The 23,202-nt window shown below is 37.8% G+C and overlaps 1 protein-coding gene across 10 annotated transcripts in view; it reads left to right on the top strand.

Moving 5' to 3' along the window:
* Positions 1-23,202, top strand: part of camk2d1 (calcium/calmodulin-dependent protein kinase (CaM kinase) II delta 1) — a gene marked incomplete at its 3' end in the record, with an annotated part of 99,898 nt that overhangs the window by 44,125 nt on the left and 32,571 nt on the right. For 5 of the 10 annotated variants that reach the window (XM_081359689.1, XM_081359687.1, XM_081359686.1 and 2 more), the window contains exons 4-7: positions 2,552-2,606; positions 8,399-8,464; positions 15,106-15,178; positions 22,493-22,595. In XM_081359689.1, coding sequence (XP_081215815.1) covers positions 2,552-2,606; positions 8,399-8,464; positions 15,106-15,178; positions 22,493-22,595 — 297 coding nt within the window. Of the gene's footprint in view, positions 1-2,551; positions 2,607-8,398; positions 8,465-13,445; positions 13,523-15,105; positions 15,179-22,492; positions 22,596-23,202 lie in introns of all 10 variants that reach the window. The other 5 variants (XM_081359685.1, XM_081359693.1, XM_081359691.1 and 2 more) reach the window with 2 other exon arrangements.

The following is a 23,202-nucleotide window of genomic DNA, read 5'->3' as shown; positions in this document are numbered from 1 at the left end:
AAAATACAGCTGTTCAGTGTTTGTTCATTAGCTAATGTTAACAAATACAACCTTTTGATTTTAATACCGTATTAGTAAATGTTGAAATTAACATTATCTAAGATTAATAAGTGCTGGAGAAGTATTGTTCATTCTTAGTTCACGTTAACCTCATTGTAAAGTGTGACTGAGTCAGTGAATATAAAAGCCAGTGGTTTTCCTAAAGGAACGAGGGTTTTCTCTCCGTCCGCTGGAAAGCCGTTCTCTCTGTTGCTATGGCAACGGGTTTGAGAAATGACTGAATCACAGAAGATGCATGAGATGTTTATACTGAGGGGATTCCTCCGTCTCTCTTTCCTCATGTAATCCGTCCATATTTATAAATCAAAAGGTCAAGCCTTTCGATTCCTTTGAGAAATGACACCAGGCGTTCCCTCGTTCATCAAGATCACGTCATGATCTCGGCCGTTTCATTAGAGGATTTCTCCTCTCCAACGCTGAGATATTCTCAGGACCGATGCATTCGAAGGCTCTAAGGCACTCACACTGCAACTAATGCTTTTCTTACTCAGTGTTTCAGTCTTGTTTCCAGTCCGAATATCAAACATTTCTTAAATCAAGATTGATTTACTAAAGGAGTAAAATGACATTAGATATTATGTCCTGTTTTCTGGGGAAATAAATAAAAAATGAAGTGAGTTTTTGCTTATAACAAGCAAAATTATTTGCCAAGGGGGTCAGAAAAATAATTTTTATTCAAACGGAAAACACATTATTTTTCTTACCCAAGTGGTTGATCATTTTGCTTGTTTTAAGCATCAACTCACTTAATTTTGATTAATTCCCCCAGAAAACAGGACATAATATCTTATGGCATTTTACTCATCTAGTAAATGCATCTTGATTTTAAGAATTTTTAGATATTTGGACTGGAAACAAGACAGAAATAATTAGAAAGAAAAGCATTTTTTGCAGTGGTTTTTAGGCTGGTTAATCTTTCTTTCTTTCTTTCTTTCTTTCTTTCTTTCTTTCTTTCTTTCTTTCTTTCTTTCTTTCTAACTAATCCATCTTTCTTTCTAACTAATCTATCGTTCTTTCTTTCTTTCTAACTAATCCATCTTTCTTTCTTTCTTTCTTTCTAACTAATCTTTCTTTCTGTCTTTCTTTCTTTCTATCTATCTAACTAATCTATCTTTCTTTCTAACTAATCCATCTTTTTTTCTAACTAATCTATCGTTCTTTCTTTCTTTCTAACTAATCCATCTTTCTTTCTTTCTTTCTTTCTTTCTAACTAATCTTTCTTTCTGTCTGTCTTTCTTTCTTTCTTTCTATCTATCTAACTAATCTATCTTTCATTCAAACTAATTCATCTATCTATATTTCTTTCTTTCTAACTAATCTATCTATCTGTCTTTCCACTAAACGAGTGAATAAATGCCTGTTTTTGCCCAGTTTAATGTAGTCCTGCATGCATCCAGTTATTTTAGCTGTCCTTCACTGATAATTCAATCCCAGAATGCATTGTGACGACTTTCATATGGCTCAGGTATCGAATGGCATACAGACGTTATTCAGGCTGAGGGATCGATGTACCGTGTTTTCAGTGACATCCACTGTGGAAAAAAACTGTATAAAGCTTCTAGATCACTTATTATTTACCACAGCTCATGTTGTCTGGAGTTTTTTTGTTTACTGATGTTTCTTGGAAAGATATTTTTGCAGCGTTTCGAATCCAAAAACTCAATAAACAATATTAAAGTCTCCCTGTAGTTAATAATTTTATCCTTTAAAACTCATCTTTGATCACCGAAATGACATATTTTAGTGTTTTTTCCTTAAAATATCTTGAATGTAACTCTAGTCCTTATTAGGTATAGGTGGTTCTATGAATATGCAAATGAGCCCCGCCTCCACTCACTCACTCAGCTCAGAGATCCACTGGTTGACGATCACACGTTGATCTGATTACAAGGTAGTTTGTGACGTCAGAAACACCAGCGATTTCAAAGCGAGTTTTTGAGACTGTCTTTGGTTCACTGCAGTTTTAAGGAGGAAATACTCAGCAATGCTGTCGACTTATGAATTTACACATGGTTTGTCTTAAAGCAGATTAAAAACACCACATAGACACATAAACAACATTAAAAGCTGAATTTTCATCACAGGGGGACTTTAATTAATAAACAGAATGAAGAGACGTACGTCTATCCCGCACAGCCTTGCTTTCATTCCCGCTATAAATCAAAGATGCGCTTCTGTGAATAAGGTCTATTAAGATATGATAGATGAAAAAATGACACAGTTCAGCTTTAGTGGATCTGCCCTTTATTCATCTTTGACAATGAGAGGAAGCAGAAGCAGAAATAATTCCAATTTGTGGAATAAACGAGTCATTCTAATTCTCATTCTAACGATTATGACTGTGAGCTGCTCGATACAATCTAATCAGTGTCTCTCTCTCTCTCTCTCTCTCTCTCTCTCTCTCTCTCTCTCTCTCTCTCTCTCTCTCTCTCTCTCTCTCTCTCTCTCTCTCTCTCTCTCTCTCTCTCTCTCTCTCTCTCTTTCTCCACAGTGAGGCTCCATGACAGTATATCAGAGGAGGGTGTTCACTACCTCGTCTTTGATTTGTGAGTGAATTTTTCTATGTGTGTCTCCGTCTGTATGAGGTCACGTCTCCAGTTCTCCTGTTAAACGAGTGTGTCTGTTAACGAGAGCTCCTCCACTTACAAAATAAACTGCAAAAAAACTAATTTCATGATGTGCTGATTAATTTAGGCAGATCAGTTTTGGCTGAGAAATGATAATTTAAAGAGAAAAGCATTGAATATACATCACAAAAAGTAGCTTTAGAAATAATAATATAGAAATAAATGATACTCTAAATGTGAAACTAAAACCACCAAGCCTCTGTCTTAATGAGTGAGTCATCGAATCATTCATCATTTAAACGGCTGATTCATTCGGGAACGAAGCAATTGGGCGTCTTTATGAATGAGTCACTGAATCGATGACTCACTCGATTCGTTTAAAACTGTTGATTCATTCAGTAATGAAACGCCACTGTGTGTCGCTCAGAGACACACATCAGTTCTGCTGTGGCTTCCTTTAAAATCAAAATTGAGCAAAAACAGACAAAACTGTTGTATAAAATCAGGATCACATTTGCAATCATGCAGATATAAAAAAAAAAAAACTCTCGCTCGTGAGAGATTGCTAAACTATATCATATGATATAAATATTAGTCATTTTTTGCTGTAATATCTTGAATTTTTGTGGCATTTTAACGGCATCCGCTGGCTTTGTCCAACGATGATTCACCACACTTAGTAATTCAGCTTTCAGGGTTTTGTGGTCTTTTTTTTTTTGGTGGCCACTATAGTTAGGGAAAGCTATGGAAGCTTGTTTCCACCACAAAATGAAAAATAAACAATGTGATTGCGACTTTATATCAGAATTGCATGATATACAGTTGCAATTGCGAGAAAAAAAGTCAGAATTGCGAGTTTATTTCTCACAATTTCTACTTTATAAATGCAGTTGCGACTTTATTTCATGTAATTCTTACTTTATATCACACAATTCTGAGAAATAGTCAGAGTTACGAAAATCTCTTTTGAAATCTCTTTTTAAATCTCTTCTGAATCTCTTTTGAAATCTGTTCTGAATCTCTTCTGAAATCTCTTCTGAATCTCTTCTGAATCTCTTCTGAAATCTCTTCTGGAATCTCTTCTGAAATCTCTCCTGGAATCTCTTCTGAAATCTCTCCTGGAATCTCTTCTGAAATCTCTTCTGAAATCTCTCCTGGAATCTCTTCTGAAATCTCTTCTGAATTTCTTCTGGAATCTCTCCTGGAATCTCTTCTGAATCTCTTCTGAAATCTCTTCTGAAATCTCTTCTGAAATCTCTTCTGAAATCTCTTCTGAATCTCTTCTGAAATCTCTTCTGAAATCTCTTCTGAATCTCTTCTGAATCTCTTCTGAAATCTCTTCTGAATCTTTTCTGGAATCTCTTCTGAATCTCTTCTGAACCTCTTCTGAATCTCTTCTGGAATCTCTTCTGGAATCTCTTCTGGAATCTCTTCTGAATCTCTTCTGAATCTCTTCTGAACCTCTTCTGGAATCTCTTCTGAAATCTCTTCTGAATCTCTTCTGAATCTCTTCTGAAATCTCTTCTGGAATCTCTTCTGAATCTCTTCTGAAATCTCTTCTGAATCTCTTCTGAAATCTCTCCTGAATCTCTTCTGAATCTTTTCTGAATCTCTTCTGGAATCTCTTCTGGAATCTCTTCTGAATCTCTTCTGAAATCTCTCCTGGAATCTCTTCTGAATCTCTCCTGGAATCTCTTCTGAATCTCTTCTGAAATCTCTTCTGAAATCTCTTCTGAATCTCTTCTGCAATCTCTTCTGAATCTCTCCTGAATCTCTTCTGAAATCTCTTCTGAAATCTCTTCTGAATCTCTTCTGAATCTCTTCTGAAATCTCTTCTGAAATCTCTTTTGAAATCTCTTCTGAATCTCTTCTGAATCTCTTCTGAATCTCTTCTGAATCTCTTCTGGAATCTCTTCTGAAATCTCTCCTGGAATGTCTTCTGAATCTCTTCTGGAATCTCTTCTGAATCTCTTCTGAAATCTCTTCTGAATCTCTTCTGAAATCTCTCCTGGAATCTCTTCTGAATCTCTTCTGAAATCTCTTCTGAATCTCTTCTGGAATCTCTTCTGAAATCTCTCCTGGAATCTCTTCTGAATCTCTCCTGGAATCTCTTCTGAAATCTCTTCTGAAATCTCTTCTGAATCTCTTCTGAATCTCTCCTGGAATCTCTTCTGAATCTCTTCTGAAATCTCTTCTGAATCTCTTCTGAAATCTCTTCTGAATATCTTCTGAATCTCTTCTGAAATCTCTTCTGAAATCTCTCCTGGAATCTCTTCTGGAATCTCTCCTGGAATCTCTTCTGAATCTCTTCTGAATCTCTTCTGAATCTCTCCTGAATCTCTTCTGAATCTCTTCTGAATCTCTCCTGAATCTCTTCTGAATTTCTTCTGAACCTCTTCTGAATCTCTTCTGGAATCTCTTCTGAATCTCTTCTGAATCTCTTCTGGAATCTCTTCTGGAATCTCTTCTGAATCTCTTCTGAATCTCTTCTGGAATCTCTTCTGAATCTCTTCTGAATCTCTCCTGAATCTCTTCTGAAATCTCTTCTGAATCTCTTCTGAATCTCTTCTGAACCTCTTCTGAATCTCTCCTGAATCTCTTCTGAATCTCTTCTGAATCTCTTCTGAACCTCTTCTGAATCTCTTCTGAAATCTCTCCTGAATCTCTTCTGAATCTCTTCTGAACCTCTTCTGAAACCTCTTCTGAATCTCTCCTGAATCTCTTCTGAATCTCTCCTGAATCTCTCCTGAATCTCTTCTGAACCTCTTCTGAATCTCTCCTGAATCTCTTCTGAATCTCTTCTGAATCTCTTCTGAACCTCTTCTGAACCTCTTCTGAATCTCTTCTGAAATCTCTCCTGAATCTCTTCTGAATCTCTTCTGAACCTCTTCTGAAACCTCTTCTGAATCTCTCCTGAATCTCTTCTGAATCTCTCCTGAATCTCTCCTGAATCTCTCCTGAACCTCTTCTGAAACCTCTTCTGAATCTCTTCTGAATCTCTTCTGAATCTCTCCTGAATCTCTTCTGAATCTCTTCTGAACCTCTTCTGAAACCTCTTCTGAATCTCTTCTGAATCTCTCCTGAATCTCTTCTGAATCTCTTCTGAATCTCGTCTGAATCTCTGCGGAATCTCTTCTGAATTTCTTTTGAACCTCTTCTGAATCTCTCCTGAATCTCTTCTGAAATCTCTTCTGAATCTCTTCTGGAATCTCTTCTGAATCTCTTCTGGAATCTCTTCTGAATCTCTTCTGAATCTCTCCTGAATCTCTTCTGAAATCTCTTCTGAATCTCTTCTGAATCTCTTCTGAACCTCTTCTGAATCTCTCCTGAATCTCTTCTGAATCTCTTCTGAACCTCTTCTGAACCTCTTCTGAACCTCTTCTGAACCTCTTCTGAATCTCTTCTGAACCTCTTCTGAAACCTCTTCTGAATCTCTCCTGAATCTCTTCTGAATCTCTCCTGAATCTCTTCTGAATCTCTTCTGAAACCTCTTCTGAATCTCTTCTGAATCTCTTCTGAATCTCTCCTGAATCTCTCCTGAATCTCTTCTGAACCTCTTCTGAAACCTCTTCTGAATCTCTCCTGAATCTCTCCTGAATCTCTTCTGAATCTCTTCTGAATCTCTTCTGAAACCTCTTCTGAATCTCTTCTGAATCTCTTCTGAATCTCTCCTGAATCTCTTCTGAACCTCTTCTGAAACCTCTTCTGAATCTCTTCTGAATCTCTTCTGAATCTCTCCTGAATCTCTTCTGAATCTCTTCTGAACCTCTTCTGAATCTCTTCTGAATCTCTCCTGAATCTCTCCTGAATCTCTTCTGAATCTCATCTGAATCTCGTCTGAATCTCTTCGGAATCTCTTCTGAATTTCTTCTGAACCTCTTCTGAATCTCTCCTGAATCTCTTCTGAAATCTCTTCTGAATCTCTTCTGGAATCTCTTCTGAATCTCTTCTGGAATCTCTTCTGAATCTCTTCTGAATCTCTCCTGAATCTCTTCTGAAATCTCTTCTGAATCTCTTCTGAACCTCTTCTGAATCTCTCCTGAATCTCTTTTGAATCTCTTCTGAACCTCTTCTGAACCTCTTCTGAACCTCTTCTGAACCTCTTCTGAATCTCTTCTGAATCTCTTCTGAATCTCTCCTGAATCTCTTCTGAATCTCTTCTGAATCTCTCCTGAATCTCTTCTGAATTTCTTCTGAAACCTCTTCTGAATCTCTCCTGAATCTCTTCTGAATCTCTCCTGAATCTCTTCTGAATCTCTTCTGAATCTCTTCTGAAACCTCTTCTGAATCTCTTCTGAATCTCTTCTGAATCTCTCCTGAATCTCTTCTGAAATCTCTTCTGAAATCTCTTCTGAATCTCTTCTGAATCTCTTCTGAACCTCTTCTGAATCTCTCCTGAATCTCTTCTGAATCTCTTCTGAACCTCTTCTGAACCTCTTCTGAATCTCTTCTGAAATCTCTCCTGAATCTCTTCTGAATCTCTTCTGAACCTCTTCTGAATCTCTCCTGAATCTCTTCTGAATCTCTTCTGAACCTCTTCTGAACCTCTTCTGAACCTCTTCTGAAACCTCTTCTGAATCTCTCCTGAATCTCTTCTGAATCTCTCCTGAATCTCTCCTGAATCTCTTCTGAACCTCTTCTGAATCTCTCCTGAATCTCTTCTGAATCTCTTCTGAACCTCTTCTGAACCTCTTCTGAATCTCTTCTGAAACCTCTTCTGAATCTCTCCTGAATCTCTTCTGAATCTCTCCTGAATCTCTCCTGAATCTCTTCTGAACCTCTTCTGAAACCTCTTCTGAATCTCTTCTGAATCTCTTCTGAATCTCTCCTGAATCTCTTCTGAATCTCTTCTGAATCTCTTCTGAAACCTCTTCTGAATCTCTTCTGAATCTCTCCTGAATCTCTCCTGAATCTCTCCTGAATCTCTTCTGAATCTCGTCTGAATCTCTTCGGAATCTCTTCTGAATTTCTTCTGAACCTCTTCTGAATCTCTCCTGAATCTCTTCTGAAATCTCTTCTGAATCTCTTCTGGAATCTCTTCTGAATCTCTTCTGGAATCTCTTCTGAATCTCTTCTGAATCTCTCCTGAATCTCTTCTGAATCTCTTCTGAACCTCTTCTGAATCTCTCCTGAATCTCTTCTGAATCTCTTCTGAACCTCTTCTGAACCTCTTCTGAACCTCTTCTGAATCTCTTCTGAATCTCTTCTGAAACCTCTTCTGAAACCTCTTCTGAATCTCTTCTGAATCTCTCCTGAATCTCTTCTGAATCTCTTCTGAATCTCTTCTGAATCTCGTCTGAATCTCGTCTGAATCTCTTCTGGAATCTCTTCTGGAATCTCTTCTGCCATCTTTGATGGCATGTTTTGAATACATTTGAAGTAGACACACCAAAAAGCAATATTTGAATCAAGTCTGTTTGCCAAATCATTGCTATAACTGCTATAATACATTTTGCAGCTGTGTTGTCGAAGTAACATTCAAATTCAACAGAAAGTGGCAGTGACACATGTTATATGCGGAGTAAAGTGCCCTTCACAGTGCTTGCTTTAAGTGCTCTGCCCTTCACAGCGATGCTCGGTTTCCAGTGGAATTTGCCTGTATTTACAAGTTACTTGTGTTGAGTGTCGACACACACACTCTGCTCGCTTATGTCTTTTTTAAATCTCTTAAGAATGTCATGTCAAGGTGCAAATGTAGATTTCTCACATGCAGAGCTTCCTGTTAATTAAAGCTGCTGAAATGAGACTGTCTGATGTCGGACCTGTTTCAGAGTCACAGGAGGAGAGCTGTTTGAAGATATTGTTGCCAGAGAGTATTACAGCGAGGCCGATGCCAGGTTAGTGCTCGTGTCCAAATGCAAACCTCTTATAAGAATGCATGAATTTAAATAGACAACAGAGTTAGCTTTGTAGTGTCGGCAACACAGTAACACAACATAGTGTCGGCCCAGATCCGGGCCTCATCGGGGCCGTGTGGAATCTACAGTCAAACCAAAGATTATCCAGACACCAGATATAATTTTTGATATGTTTTGACTAGTGTGTGCAGCACACACATTACACATTACACTATAGTTAATTTATGTAAGTGAGGAGAGCAAATTAAAGTAAAATATGACATATTATACCCACAAATTCTTCATACAGTGGACTACCAGTAACATTAATAAAAAAAAATCCAATGTTATACCAGAAATAATACCAAAATTATTCAGACTTTTGGCCTGACCATGTTTTGCTGAAGTGTTTTTTCTTTATTTGCTAATGCAACCTTTTTACACACAGACTGAACAAAATTGAGCGTTTCTTGGTAATTGGTTGAGCTAAATTGGTATTATCTAATTGTGTAGTTAAATTTAACAGCTGACAGATATTCAACATAATTAATTTGTAAAAGTCTCTAACAGAAGGATGGACAAAACTAGTGAAACATCAACTGATTTGATAACTCTGAGTTCTTGTCGTATTTTATTACCATTTTCTAAACTATAGCGAATAAACTGTGACAATGTGAGAAATGTTGAAGGTGTCTGAATAAACTTTGGTTTGATTGTACGTGTACCAGATGTGGGCCGGATCTGGGCTGACACTATGTTGCTTTCTGGGTTATATTATATATTTTATGAAGCTGTATAAACCGCATCTGTGGCATGCTGTCAATTAATAACTATATTCATGGTATTTTTTAATATTTCAAACAATAATGCACTTACAGTGGAAGTTTATGGAGCAAGACAGTGTATCTGTTACATCTGGTTCTGCATCTGTCATTCCCTCCTCCCACCAAACGAGGGAGCCGTCATCAGAATAATAACTTCCGGGTTTCCTCCACTCCTAAATCCCATCGCTGCTGCTTAGTTATGAGAGAAACAAAGCTTTTCGAAACTTTAAAATCAATTGAACCAATCGTTTCGCAAAATAATTGATTGTTTCGCAGCGCTGGAATCGTCACACGCTGGCGACCCCTGCTGGTCAGAACAGTGCAAATGCTGCAAAAACTCAGTCAAAACATGCAGAAAAACAGCTTTTGAAAAGCAGTTTTTCATTAAAGCGGTCATCTATTAAATGCAATTAACAAATCATATAATACTACTAAATATGAAGAGTCTCTAAAATACATTTTATTTGATCTTTATTTGTTAGTTTTGTGGAGAGTTTGGTTAGACCAATAGGAAACTTTTATTACTTTTATTAAACTTTTTATTAAACAAATGTGTCAGTAAATGTTTACAAATGTATAAAATGGATCTGAGATCAGGTAAAAATCATACCTTAATACTGGTTCATTGGTTCACAGAGATTATCGCCACCTAGTGGCGAAACATTGACATTTGGAAACGGTGATGACGTAACGAAGCCCCGTTTACTGTAATCATGTGACTTTGGCAGTTTGATACTCGCTCCGAATCACTGGTTCAGAATTTTACTGTTACGATTTCCTGATTGGTCTAGGGGAGGAATGAAACAGTAAAAATGGATGGTGGTGAAATGAATGTGCAACAGCATGAAGCCACCCCGTCTCCAGACCCAGAGTTGTTTCACAATAACCACATAGTGATCTCATTCAAGAAAGTAGTTTTATTTACAAATTAGGCAAAAGAAAAAGAGAGGTATCAAGTTCAGAAGGGGGTATAGCCAAAACAACAAACATAAATCAATCTTACTCCTCATTAATCAGACTACCTAAACTAAAAGAAAAGAAAACAAAAGTACAACAAAATAAACTAACTCCCTTGCTAGCATAAACAGGAGAAAAAAGTATGATTCAAAATAAATGGCACCCACCTCCCTACTAACCTCACAAAATAAAGAAATAAATGATTAAGTAACAAACTTCAAATAAACCAAGAGAAAATTATCCATTAAGTCAAATAATGATTAAACCATTAAAGGTAACACTCACTTCTGCCTTTAAAGTCTCAATCAGGGATTGAAATAGAAAGAGACTAAAAAGAGAAAACTACTTCACTAAGTAGTACACACAATATAAGGTAGAGATACACTGTTCACTACTGGCTTCGACAAAGTCTCAGGTCTGGGGTTGAAGAAGGGACCTCATTGCTGCTGCTGCACACAGTCAAGCCACCACCAACTCAGCTCTGATGGTGTTTGCAGTTTAAATACTCCCAGCATCCAATCACAGCAGGCCATTGATTATCTGGACCAGGTGGAACCATTTTTCCTATGAAGAGAGACCGGGATAGAGAAAGAGAAAACAGCACAGCTGAACACACACAAACAGAACCTTACGGCTCTGGACGTAACACCCCCGCCACCAAAGACCATAACCGCGCACTGGTTATAAGTCAACATATTAATTCACTAAATCAACATATTAACTGTCTAAAGAATGAGTTCTGGACAGGGCATCGGCAATGATGTTGTCACTTCCTTTCTTGTGCCGGATGTCAAGATGGTATTCCTGCACAATTAAAGACCACCGCATTAAACGTTGATTAGTGTTAGACATGCGATTTAAGAACACCAATGGATTATGGTCTGTATAAACCAAAATAGGGCCATCACCTCCACCCAGATAAACTTCAAAATTTTGAAGGGCTAGTAACAAAGCTAGCGCTTCCTTCTCAATCACACTGTAATTTCGCTGACACTTAGTGAATTTCTTTGAGAAAAAAGATACAGGATGGTCAATTCCTGCTCCATCCTCCTGAATCAGGACTGCTCCGGCTCCTGCAGCGCTGGCATCCACCTGTAGTTTGAAAGGCCGTGAGAAATTAGGAGCAGAGAAGACAGGTGCAGTACAGAGGAGATCTTTGGCAGCATTGAATGCATCCATGCACTCTGAAGTCCACACAAACTTCCTGGATGCACTCAAAAGATCAGTGAGAGGAGAAACAATAGCAGCAAAATTCTTGCAAAAGCTTCGATAGTAGCCACTCATTCCTAAAAAACGGCGCAACTCACGTTTATTAGTGGGCTTGGGAAACTCAACAATGGCAGCTATCTTGGCTTCTATAGGTCTTACTTGTCCTTGGCCAACACATTTACCAAGATACAGGTACTGTACAAAATTCACAAAATTTTTGAAGCTTCACGAAGCGTTTTGAAGTCTTGTTTATCGTTGCATTGGCAATTCTGAACACTATTTTCTGGGTTGGATTTAATGTTTTCTGGACCCTTTTTTTTGTTCCCTTGTTTGCTGTTCATGGTTTTGACCCCTGCATGTTTACTGACAGTTTTTGTCTCACACCGTGTCAACACTGGACGCAACAATGAGACCCAGACAGCAACATAGTATTGGCCCAGATCCCACATCTCATACACACGGCCCAGATGTGGGACGGGTCTGGGCCGATACTATGTTGCTGTCCGGGAACCGTTGCAGATCCATTTATTGTTCATGTCAGAAGTAGCGCAAGCGCTTGAAGTATGGCGGAAATAGAATCAGTTTACTCTCGAGAATTGCGACGCATCCAGTGTAAACAGCATCACTGATTATAATGAATTTTATTAACTTTTGTCATGTCACTTCACTCACATTTGTGTTACTCTTAATTAAATCCTCTGCGCATGGATCCTCGTTTGTGCTTAAAATTCAAATTCTTGTCTTTGATGCTGCTCATTGTTGGTGTTATCTTAATTTGGGTTGTTTAACCATTTCTTTTCGTATGCTTCTGTAATCATTTTTTATATTACTTTGAAAAGTATAGTTCACCCAAAAAAGGAAAATTCTGTCATCATTTACTCACCCTTCTGTCATTCCAGCCCCATTTGATTTTATTTGTAAAAATTAGAAATTTTAAAGACTTTTTCTGCATTTGTTTCTGTGCAATTACAACGAACCGAGACTGATGCATTCAAGATTTAAAAAGGACACAAATGGACAATAAAAGCATAATAAATGTCAGACAACTCAATGTTCCATTTATTCTGAAATTATACACAAAATTTTGTGCATTTTTGTCAAATGTTAAACTTTTTTCTCAACTGTCCACAGAACAGTTTCCCAGAAGCACTGTGTAACATCTAAGTGGTTTTATATCTCATTGGGCAAACATGATATATTTTTTTGTCATTTTACCCCACTGGCAGATAATTTTGCTTTCTAATTTTAAAAATTAGATAAAAAAAAAATTCTTTTAGAAAACAAGATATAATTTCTTATGTCATTTTACTTATCTAGTAAATGCTTCTTGATTTAAGACTCTTGAGATATTTGGGATATCTAATCTTTTTAGATATTTGGACCGCTTAAAGCGGATCTAGTCTGCTTTAACAAATGCATCGTAAGCCTAAGTCGATCGTTGAGACCATTGGTGCCAATGCGATCTTGGGTTTTCATTGCTTTTGGGAAATGCCATCCTGGTTCAGTTCAACTTACTGTTTAAATCTAGATTATCAACAATTCCAGGCTGTTCGCCACATAAACCTATCAAAAGGCTTCAGAAGTATAGGAATATGGTGCAGAAGTTTTATGGACTTCTTTTGTGATGCTTTTAAAGTCCCATTGAAAGCTCATAGTAATGTAAAAGAGCGATCGGCTCAAATTTCACCTTCGTTCCACTGAAGAAAGACAGAAAGAAAGAAAAGAAAGTCAACCGGGATTCCAGTGACATGAGGGTGATTTTCATTTCTGGGTGTAATATTGTTGCAAATGCGCCTTTGTGTCAAATGTACCAGTTTTATAGCAAATATCATAATATTTTCTACAGACTGGAGTACAGTATGTTCCTGTCCCAGCTAAACTTGCTCTCTGTTTTCACTGTTTGTTTGTCAGCTGCATTATTTTCTGACTGTGCTTGCTGAACTGTTCAATCTCTCTTCTTTGGCTTTCCTCGCTGTGTCTCTCTCTCACAGTCATTGCATACAGCAGATTCTAGAGAGTGTTAATCATTGTCACTTAAATGGCATTGTACATCGAGACTTGAAGGTTAGTATGACAGGCTCAAACCTGTTTGAACAAACAATAAACCGCTGGTTCCCATTGTGGACGCCTCCTCTACTCACCCCGATCCCTTGAAACACAGCTACACACTGAGAAACGTGTGTTGCGGTGGGCTGAGGGGTAAAAACACAAATAATGACCTCAGAGATAGAAATTTGTGCATGTAGCACCTAATCGGGGACTGTGCGTTTGACTCTGTAGGATTGTCTTTTTTGTTTGTGTGTGTTGATGGAGACTGTGCCCTTTTTGATTGAAATGCAAAACGGGCATCAGAACCCATAAGTCAATGATTTAGTGGGTCAATCTCACAGTCGCCCAAGCAAACACCACTTCTGGATTGAGATTTTGGGGAGCAAGACAAGAGGTAATGATGACAGTAGATGCGCAATAGATAGATATATAACTATATTTGATAACGTTCACAAACAAATGTTTTATAACTGTACAGTAGTGCTGGGAAATAATGTGCCTAATAGTGTAAACAGCCATTATAATCTGAACACACATCTGTATCAGTGTAGACAGCGTCAGTCATTATAATCTGAACACACATCTGTATCAGTGTAGACAGCATCAGTCATTATAATCTGAACACACATCTGTATCAGTGTAGACAGCGTCAGTCATTATAATCTGAACACGTATCTATCAGCGTCAGTCATTATAATCTGAACACACATCTGTATCAGTGTAGACAGAGTCAGTCATTATAATCTAAACAAGTATCTGTACCAGCGTCAGTCATTATAATATGAACACACATCTGTATCAGTGTAGACCGAGTCAGTCATTATAATATGAACACACATCTGTATCAGTGTAGACAGCATCAGTCTTTATAATCTAAAACACATCTGTATCAGTATAGACAAAGTCAGTCTTTATAATCTGAACACACATATGTATCAGCGTCAATCATTATAATCTGAACACACATCTGTATCAGTGTAGACAGCATCAGTCATTATAATCTGAACACACATCTGTATCAGTGTAGACAGCATCAGTCATTATAATCTGAACACACATCTGTATCAGTGTATCAGCGTCAGTCATTATAATCTGAACACACATCTGTATACTGTATCAGTGTAGACAGCGTCAGTCATTATAATCTGAACACACATCTGTATCAGTGTAGACAGCGTCAGTCATTATAATCTGAACACACATCTGTATCAGTGTAGACAGCGTCAGTCATTATAATCTGAACACACATCTGTATCAGTGTAGACAGCGTCAGTCATTATAAGGTCTGGGTAACACAAAAACTATCCAAATACTGAAAAAAACAACCCAAAAAATGACCCAAAAGGCTCAACCCAGGAATTGGGTAGAAAAAAAATAACCCAAGATTTTTTAGAGTGAACTCATTAGTAGAGATGGATGTGTGCTTCCACCCAGCCCTACTGCATAATCATCTGAAATGCAACACTAAAACTTTAAGTAATGTGAAGCCCATTTAAGTTGTATTCATCACCTCTAAGGCCCTGCTCCCTTGCTCTCAATGCTGTGCACAGATAGTGAGTGTGTGCTTGTCACTAACCCACTCCCCCTGGTGTTTGCATGCAGTCATTGCATTCAGCAGATCCTTGAGGCTGTTCTCCACTGCCACCAGATGGGAGTGGTCCATCGGGACCTGAAGGTGAGTAGAGATGCTGAGGGTCCTGAACACCAAGGCCCTCTTCTTTGACCTCTTGTACTGATTCAAGGCCTTGAATAAGGCCTACAAAATGGCTGATGAGATTATATAAAGATTATTGAAGTGCTTAGTAACATATAAAGTCTGAGAATCAAGTGATCAATGTTATATATTTTTTGCACCATTAATGACAAAACACTAAAAATTAAGCCTGCAGGTTCAGTTGGGAATGGTGTTTTCTGTCGATCTTCAGATAAAAACCAGCACAGGCTCTTGTCGCTGCTAATTTGCCAATCAAATGAGCCAGGTGCAACCAGGGGATTGTTTTCCCTCCCCTTGTAATCTGAATTTGCATCGGCCTGGATTCTGCTCTGTAATTGGCTGCTGTCATGTTAGGACTTGCACAAAAAAAAACCCCAAAAAACAAAAACAAAGACATTATAGGCACAAAACAGTAATGTATATTGTATATTAAACAAAAAAGTGGTTATACAGTATCTCTTTCCATACAACAAAATCATACTGTACAGTGACCACAGACTGGCACGCTCTAATCTGCACTACAAATAGGCAAAATTGGCACATTGAGATTACAAGACTGATATTTGAATATGAACAAGCACAAATGAGTTGTAAGAGCGACGGAAGGGTTTGGAACAACATGAGTGTGTTGTGAATTTGTTTTCTACACTGCAAAAAATGCTTTTCTTACTTAGTATGTTTGTTTTGTTTCAAGTGCAAATATAAAAAATAATTAAATTATGAAGCATTTAAAAGTGAGTTTTTGCTTAAAACAAGCAGAATTATCAGCCAATGGAGTAAGATAATAAGAAAAATTATCTTAATTCAAATAGAAACCAAGAAAAATCATCTTAATTCATATGGAAACCAACAAAGAGAATATTAATTCAAATAGAAACCAAGAAAAATAATCTTAATTCAAATGGAAACTAAGAAAAATAATCTTAATTCAAATAGAAACCAAGAAAAATAATCTTAATTCTAATGGAAACTAAGAAAAATAATCTTAATTCAAATGGAAACTAAGAAAAATAATATTAATTCAAATAGAAACCAAGAAAAATAATCTTAATTCTAATGTAAACCAAGAAAAATTATCTTAATTCTAATGGAAAACAAGATTATTTTTCTCACCCCGGCCATTGGCAGATAATTTAACTTGTTTTAAGCAAAAACGTACTTAATTTTTATTTGTGTTTTTTCAGGAAACAAGATGTCATTTCTTATGTCATTTTACTTGTATAGTAAATGCTTTACTAGTAAATGGTTTTATATTTGGACTGGAAACAAGATTTTGCATCACTGCATTTTTTGCAGAGTAAACTCTTCCTTTTAGAAAATATTTTTGGCAGAAGATTTGTTGGAATAGGCACAACATGACAAAGCAGCAAGAAATACATTAAATCCCAATCAGAGTTTTTATCCTTACCAGCAAAATCAAATGGAATACAGTGTGAATGTGAAATGCTTTCCTTCCTCATTTCTCCCTTTTAAGGAATGCCACTTATTAGCAAAAAGAAGGTCTGTCTTATACCGTTATGGCTTGTCCAACAATTTGAAGAATGTTGGTGGTTTGCTCTCAGAAATTCATTTGATTGATTTTTAGAGCAATCAAAAAGATTGTGTAACAGCCATATACAAAAAGCAATATTGTACAATTATGAGGACAAGCTATTTGTCATTTAGGGCAGACCTTAGGGTTTGAAATGGGGAAGGTTTTACTATGCTAATATGTAGGGCAACAAAAGAGCGCTTGTAATAATGTACTACCAGATTCTGCTGTTCAAATTATCCTCAGGGGAATCATAGATCTGCTCTCTAATCTACTCTATTCGTCATTATCTCTCTCTTCTCCAACAAAGGACAACATCCGGCTATTCTTTATATGATCTCGACACCCCTGTAATTAGCTTCCGCAGTTCTAATGTTCCCTCCCTTGCCTTGGGTATTTGATGCTGAAATGGAGTAAACTCATGTAGCTTGGCTGTGGTGTGTGCTAAGTAAAGACTAGTTTCTACTTTGCTAAAACTAGAAAGACTAGACACTGTGATGACGACGTCCAGGCCACCCCCTGGTGAAAGTGTTTCACCATTCATCCTTCCCTCGGGTCATTTTGACCCGGAATTGTTTAAAAAAAAAAGAAAAAAAAAAGTGTTCATTAGAGGGGTCCAAGACCCCATGACTTTTGTCGCACTCGAACCACAAATACAAAAAATAAAAATAAATGAATGGATTCATTGAAATTGAATGGAGTTTTGTGGTTGAAATTAAAAAAAAAAGTAACAGATCCTTCCCTCGCGGGTCAATTTGACCCCCTTAGGAATGAATGGAATGCGAGGAATTCTTCAGTAGTTGAGTTGAGTTTATTTGACATAAAAAAGTAGTAATACAGTAACAATTAAAGTAGCACAACTTATTTGTCAAGGATAACACAATAAAGTTGCATTAACTTATTTCCATTGAAGTCCTTGTACACATGCATACAAAAACCTAAAAATGCTCAAAATTCTAACAAAAAATGCTAAAACTTTACCAAAAAACTATTTTATAACGTCTTCATGCTTATCTGAATGCATATTGAATAAACTGACTTTAGGACCCAGCGGAACAGCTCATTTGCTCCATATAGAGCTACAAGGCCATCTAGTGGCAAGAGTTATGAAATATCATGTTATATATATATATATATATATATATATATATATATATATATATATATATATATATATATATATATTTTTTTTTTTTTTTTTTTTTCCCATAAGAGGTCGGCAAAGACACCCGATAGAAGATATTTAGAGCTGAATTAAAAGGTTTATGCATGAAATTGTGAGTTATTTTGAATTTAAGTTGAAAGAATGTGAGGAATGTGCTTAAATTACTAAATTACCATTTATTTATCGATCAAATCTAGTAATTTAAAGGTAAATAAAAAAAATTATAATTGCAAAAATTATTTTCAAAATGAAATAAAATAGGCTTTCTGGACAAAAAATAAATAAAATAAAACTAAGTATAATTTTAGGGCTTTGGGTTATTTTAACGCGCGAGGGAAGGATTTGTTACAGAACGCGAGAGAAAGATGATGGTTAACAACCCAACCGAAGAACATCTGTAAAAAGATCCATATGATTTTGCTGTTGTAGGTTGTGAAATTGGTGACAGTGGCCCGCCTCATCTGGGTGAAACGTTTAGGTCACATATGTGACTGACTGACATATTGGTATCTTGCCTGAGAGCCCAATCACCTTCGAGTGTAAACTAAACGAGCAAGTGCACATTAACGTGCGAGATTTGCATCTCGTGCTCCGCCCCACAGCACGGGTTTAAACACGGAAGCGGATGCATCGCACATTCAGGCTTTCGCCGAGGAGCCGAGCCTGTGAGCCGGCCGCTTAGCGGTGGTACAGCAAATGTGGCGATGGGACATAATGTCACATACGTAACCTACGCGATCCCTTCAGTCAGTTAGGTTCGACTTTACACCGGAGTGACAGATGTAATTGGATCCCTACCAAAACGCCACCATTGCTGCCCCTTCCAGCGCTTAGCATAAGCCACCTAATCCCCCCGGACCTCCTGGGGCGGAAGATGGACGATTACTGCTGTTCCGCTTGACCCGAACACAAGTCAAGTCATCTTCATTTATACAGCGCTTTTAACAATATAGATTGTTTCAAAGCAGCTTCACAGTGATAACAGTAGATTACAGTAACAGAGATTGTTTTGGCTTTACAGCAGCTCTAGAATAAAGTTATTGTCCAGCTAAAGTTAGTTTTGATTGATTCACTTCCGTTGCAAAGATCATTAGTTATTAACTTAGGGGCTGCTAACACAACACCGCTCTAACAGAAAACCCTTAACGCGCTCCGGCCGCTCATCCGCACGACGACAGTGCCTGGTGGCTTGAGAACGCAAACCTTGAAATAGGTTCCAAGGTGCAAGCTTTGTAAAATTCAGAAAAACGTTATCTCTGTGTGAAATAAAAAAAAATTAAGACTACTTGGATAACATTGGGAAAGCGTGCCTCATCCCGCCCATAGGGAGGTATCATGTGGAGAATACACATATGGACTGGCCATTAGGGCAGTGCTACCAATGAAAGGTGTATGAGGCGGATCCTGCCTAGTTAGGGGGAGTCAGCATCGAGGTAGAGACGGCAGAGAGGCTCTGTCAAGGGAAGACACAGGCTCGTCGACAGGGAAGCCGTACCATGGAAGAATACACATATACACATAATGGATAGGGATCACAACATACGGGCACCTGGCCTAGCACAGGGGTCGACCACTGGGCATACTTACGAGTGTTAGGCCTGGCGTCGGACGTCTCTGCCACGTCTGACTCCCGAGGGTGGTGGAGGAGCTCCAACAGGGTTCTCCAGCTGGGGAACTCACCTGAGGAGCAAAGGGAAGCACACGGATCCGGTTCTTAGGAGGGGAATGGCGCAGCAAGTGAGACATCGGATCTCCGGTGTTTACTGGCTACTTGGGCGAGTGCATGGGAGGTCACTGGCTCTACACTATTCTTGAAATCAAAGAGAAGGGACGGTCTGTGTCGAGGGAGAATCGAGACATGAAAGTACGGATCTTCCAGGTCAATCGCTGAAAACCAAACTTGGGGACAGATGCATTTGAGAATGCGTTTCTGCGTTAACATTTTGAACGGGAGCTTTTGAAGGACTCGATTCAAGACTCACAGGTACTAGATTAGGCGTCACCCACCGCCTTTCTTAGGTACAATGAATTAGGACCTTGACTTCATATTGGCTTGAGGGAATATGAAGCTCTATCACGTCTTCGCCGGTAGGACTGTGATTTCTCTAGACCTCGGTTTAACGTCTCATCAGAAGAACGGGATGGAAAAAGAGACAAAAGGACAATCTCACACGCCAATGTGCACTGGCTGGTTAAGTTTACACTCTAAAGTGATTGGACTCTCAGGCGAGATCCCATTACGACAGTCATGTCTGACTGAAAGGGAACTATAGTGTTGTTTGTTTAACATAAAATGCACTTGCTCATTATGAAGTTGATTGTGGATGTGACATGCAAAATGACAAATATATTGTAGTAAAGCATTGGCTTTCCGAATCAGGATGTTTTTTGAGATCTTGAGCACCGCCATTTTAAAACTCGCAACTCTTCGAGTTAAAATTTAAGGTCGGGCTCTTTTGACTTGGGCCGGTATAAGGCTGGGTTATGGTTATTCACACAGTCAGTCCAAATTCGATTATTTGCATATCCGATTGGATTCTGAGCTTAATGATCGATTGCCCACTGTAATTTTAAAGTTTGTGTTGATAAAGCAATGACTGCATGACTCCCTAGCATGTTAGCACCTTGATCTAACTAACTGCAACTAACTGAACCTGACAAACTAGCCGTATGTCCTCAGGTATTGTGTTATAATGGGTTGACTGCTCTTTCTAGACTCCCCTGACATAAGAGCCCCTTCGAATTAATGATGACATAATCAATTCTAAGCTAAAAGAAGTGAAACATCCACTACTGTGAGAAGCTGTTTGTTGATTATTATTTTTTTAATACCAGTACCATAAATAATAGGTGTATATCAGTAATTATGAATGTATATATTCATGAACAAGGCTCATATGAAAGGGGTTGTCTGAAAGTTTTCAGTATATGTATGTTTGAAGTGCTCGGGTTTGTGCTTAGTTAATTATATACAGTAACAAAAAATGACTTGTGTGCGAGTTGAATCATTATTTACTCCAGTCTTAAAGGGTTATGCAGAGTTTGCTACTGAACTATTACATTTTTTACAAAATATTATTTTTGCAAAGACATTTATGCATGTGAAAAACATAACAAAAAATCACATGCACAAACATAAAAAAAAAAAATTCAGAGCTTTCTAATGAAACAAACACCATTTGTTTTGATGGATTTGAATGTAACCGTTCCAGTACGGCTACAACATAATATTCTACGTTTTAAACGTGACGTGTTAGCTGTTGTTGCTCAGTCGTGTACGTCTATTCTCAGGGCTCTTCCTGAAGTTCTGCGTAACCCTAGAGACTTTTGTTGGAAGACTTGCTTCAAAAATATGTTGTATCAGAGATTGTCCAAGCACAGAAATCCCTCCTTCATTAAAATCAATGAAAAATAATTTGAAATCAATTTTGAAAATATATAGAAAAAATAAGTATTCATATATGGTACACTTTTTTGACCCAAGTCTTCCATGACAGTGTTCCTCAACTGGTGGGTCACGGAGAGTGCAGTCAAAGAAACAACAGCAGCAAATGTTTTTTTTTCTGATGCAAGACTTTTATTTTGAAAGACGCATGAAAGCTGTTGATTTCTGTCAGAGAAAAACGCGCTGTCCTCATTAAGGAGATGCGGTCAGATGAAATGTCGTCAGGCTGAATGTCAGTGTAATTTTTCTAACGTTACTTTCGAAATAAAAAGTGTCTGACCTCAGAAAAACAAACTTTCCTGTTACACATTATAATGTTCTCTCGATGCTCACACTTCAAGTGCTGTATATAATCCTCTATATATATATAAAGTGCAAATGAAATTGCAAGCATGCAATGTCGTAGCAAAACATGAAATTACCAAAAAATCGAACAATGAATTACTTGTGTTAGCTGGGAAGGTTTTGCATGCAGAAATTATGTTCATCAGTGTCCATATGTTTCATTAGCAGTTCATGTTAGTAACCCCAAATATACCGATCTATATTTGTGATGACTGTTGCTAACTTTATTGAATTTTGAAAAACTAAATTGGGGCTGCCATTTAATAGCCTGATCTTATACTGTTTATTTATCAGTGATATTCCTACATAAAGTGGGACCTTGTGTGTGTGTGTGTGTGTTAACCAATTTGCCAATAACCGCTTGCTTTGAATTCCTAAAAATATCCCACACAGTAGCGGCCTTAGCTATGTTTTACGCACTTCGTTTGAAACAGAAAGAGCCTCCGCTTGCACTCGAAAAAGAGCTTTGTCCCTGAATAAATCAGCGTTTTAAATGAATCGTGTGAATGATTCAACGACTCGCTCAATAAAACAATGTTTTGCTGCCACCTACTGGTGTAAAACATGTAAAACATTGTAAAACTGATGTAAAACATTACATTCTAGCCGAGAGAGTGAGAAAGACCAAAGACGACTGTTTCTTTGAATTGCAACCCGTTGAGAACCACTGCTTTATGAGACTTCAGTTCATTGAAGATCGTTGAGGACATTTGTTGTCTATACCACAGATCATTTGCATGAGTTCTCTGAATGTACAACAGTGACTTTTGTTTTTTCTGTCACCCGAAGCCAGAGAATCTTCTGCTAGCCAGCAAACTAAAGGGCGCCGCGGTGAAACTGGCGGATTTCGGTCTGGCTATCGAGGTGCAGGGAGACCAGCAAGCCTGGTTCGGTTCGTATTCAGCAAATGCACTGTGCTAACAAGTCAAAACGGTCAATGACATAATCCGAGAACATAAGCTTATCAATTAATATTCATGTAGCTAAGACTTTACTCTGAAAAAAATAAAGAGGTGAATATGGTTCACTATTCAAATAAACTAAACCAAATAAACCACGACATGCTCATTCTTTTCTGGAAATGCTTGAGATGCTGAGACAATTAAATTGTATTTCATTATGCAAAACTGACAGCTATTTTCATAAGTTGCTTCATAACTCTTCTTTGCTGATGTTAGTGCATGTCCATCCCGTTTTGGGATAGTATAAAGAGTGATTATTTTTTTAGATTAATATGCACAGAAAATGGCTTGTATCATCAATCGGACACCTTTTAGTCGATTATTAATAATCTTTATCTGAGGAGCGTTTGCCTCTTTCCTTCTTGTCTAAAATGGATTTAATCACAGAAAGTTTTACGCGGGTGTTGTGTAATTAGTTTTACTTTTGGACAAACCCTGATCTTGTTCGCATTTAATTGCACTGATCTCTGGGGCTTTTGCTCTCAGCCCCAGTTCTCTCTCATTATGGGCTTCTCTGCCTCAGGTGTTTGATGGGAC

This window comes from Scardinius erythrophthalmus (assembly GCF_964197995.2).
Source record: "Scardinius erythrophthalmus genome assembly, chromosome: 2".
Lineage (NCBI taxonomy): Eukaryota > Metazoa > Chordata > Actinopteri > Cypriniformes > Leuciscidae > Scardinius > Scardinius erythrophthalmus.
The sequence above is the reverse complement of the archived record's forward strand: the minus strand, read 5'-3'. Positions and strand labels throughout refer to the sequence as shown.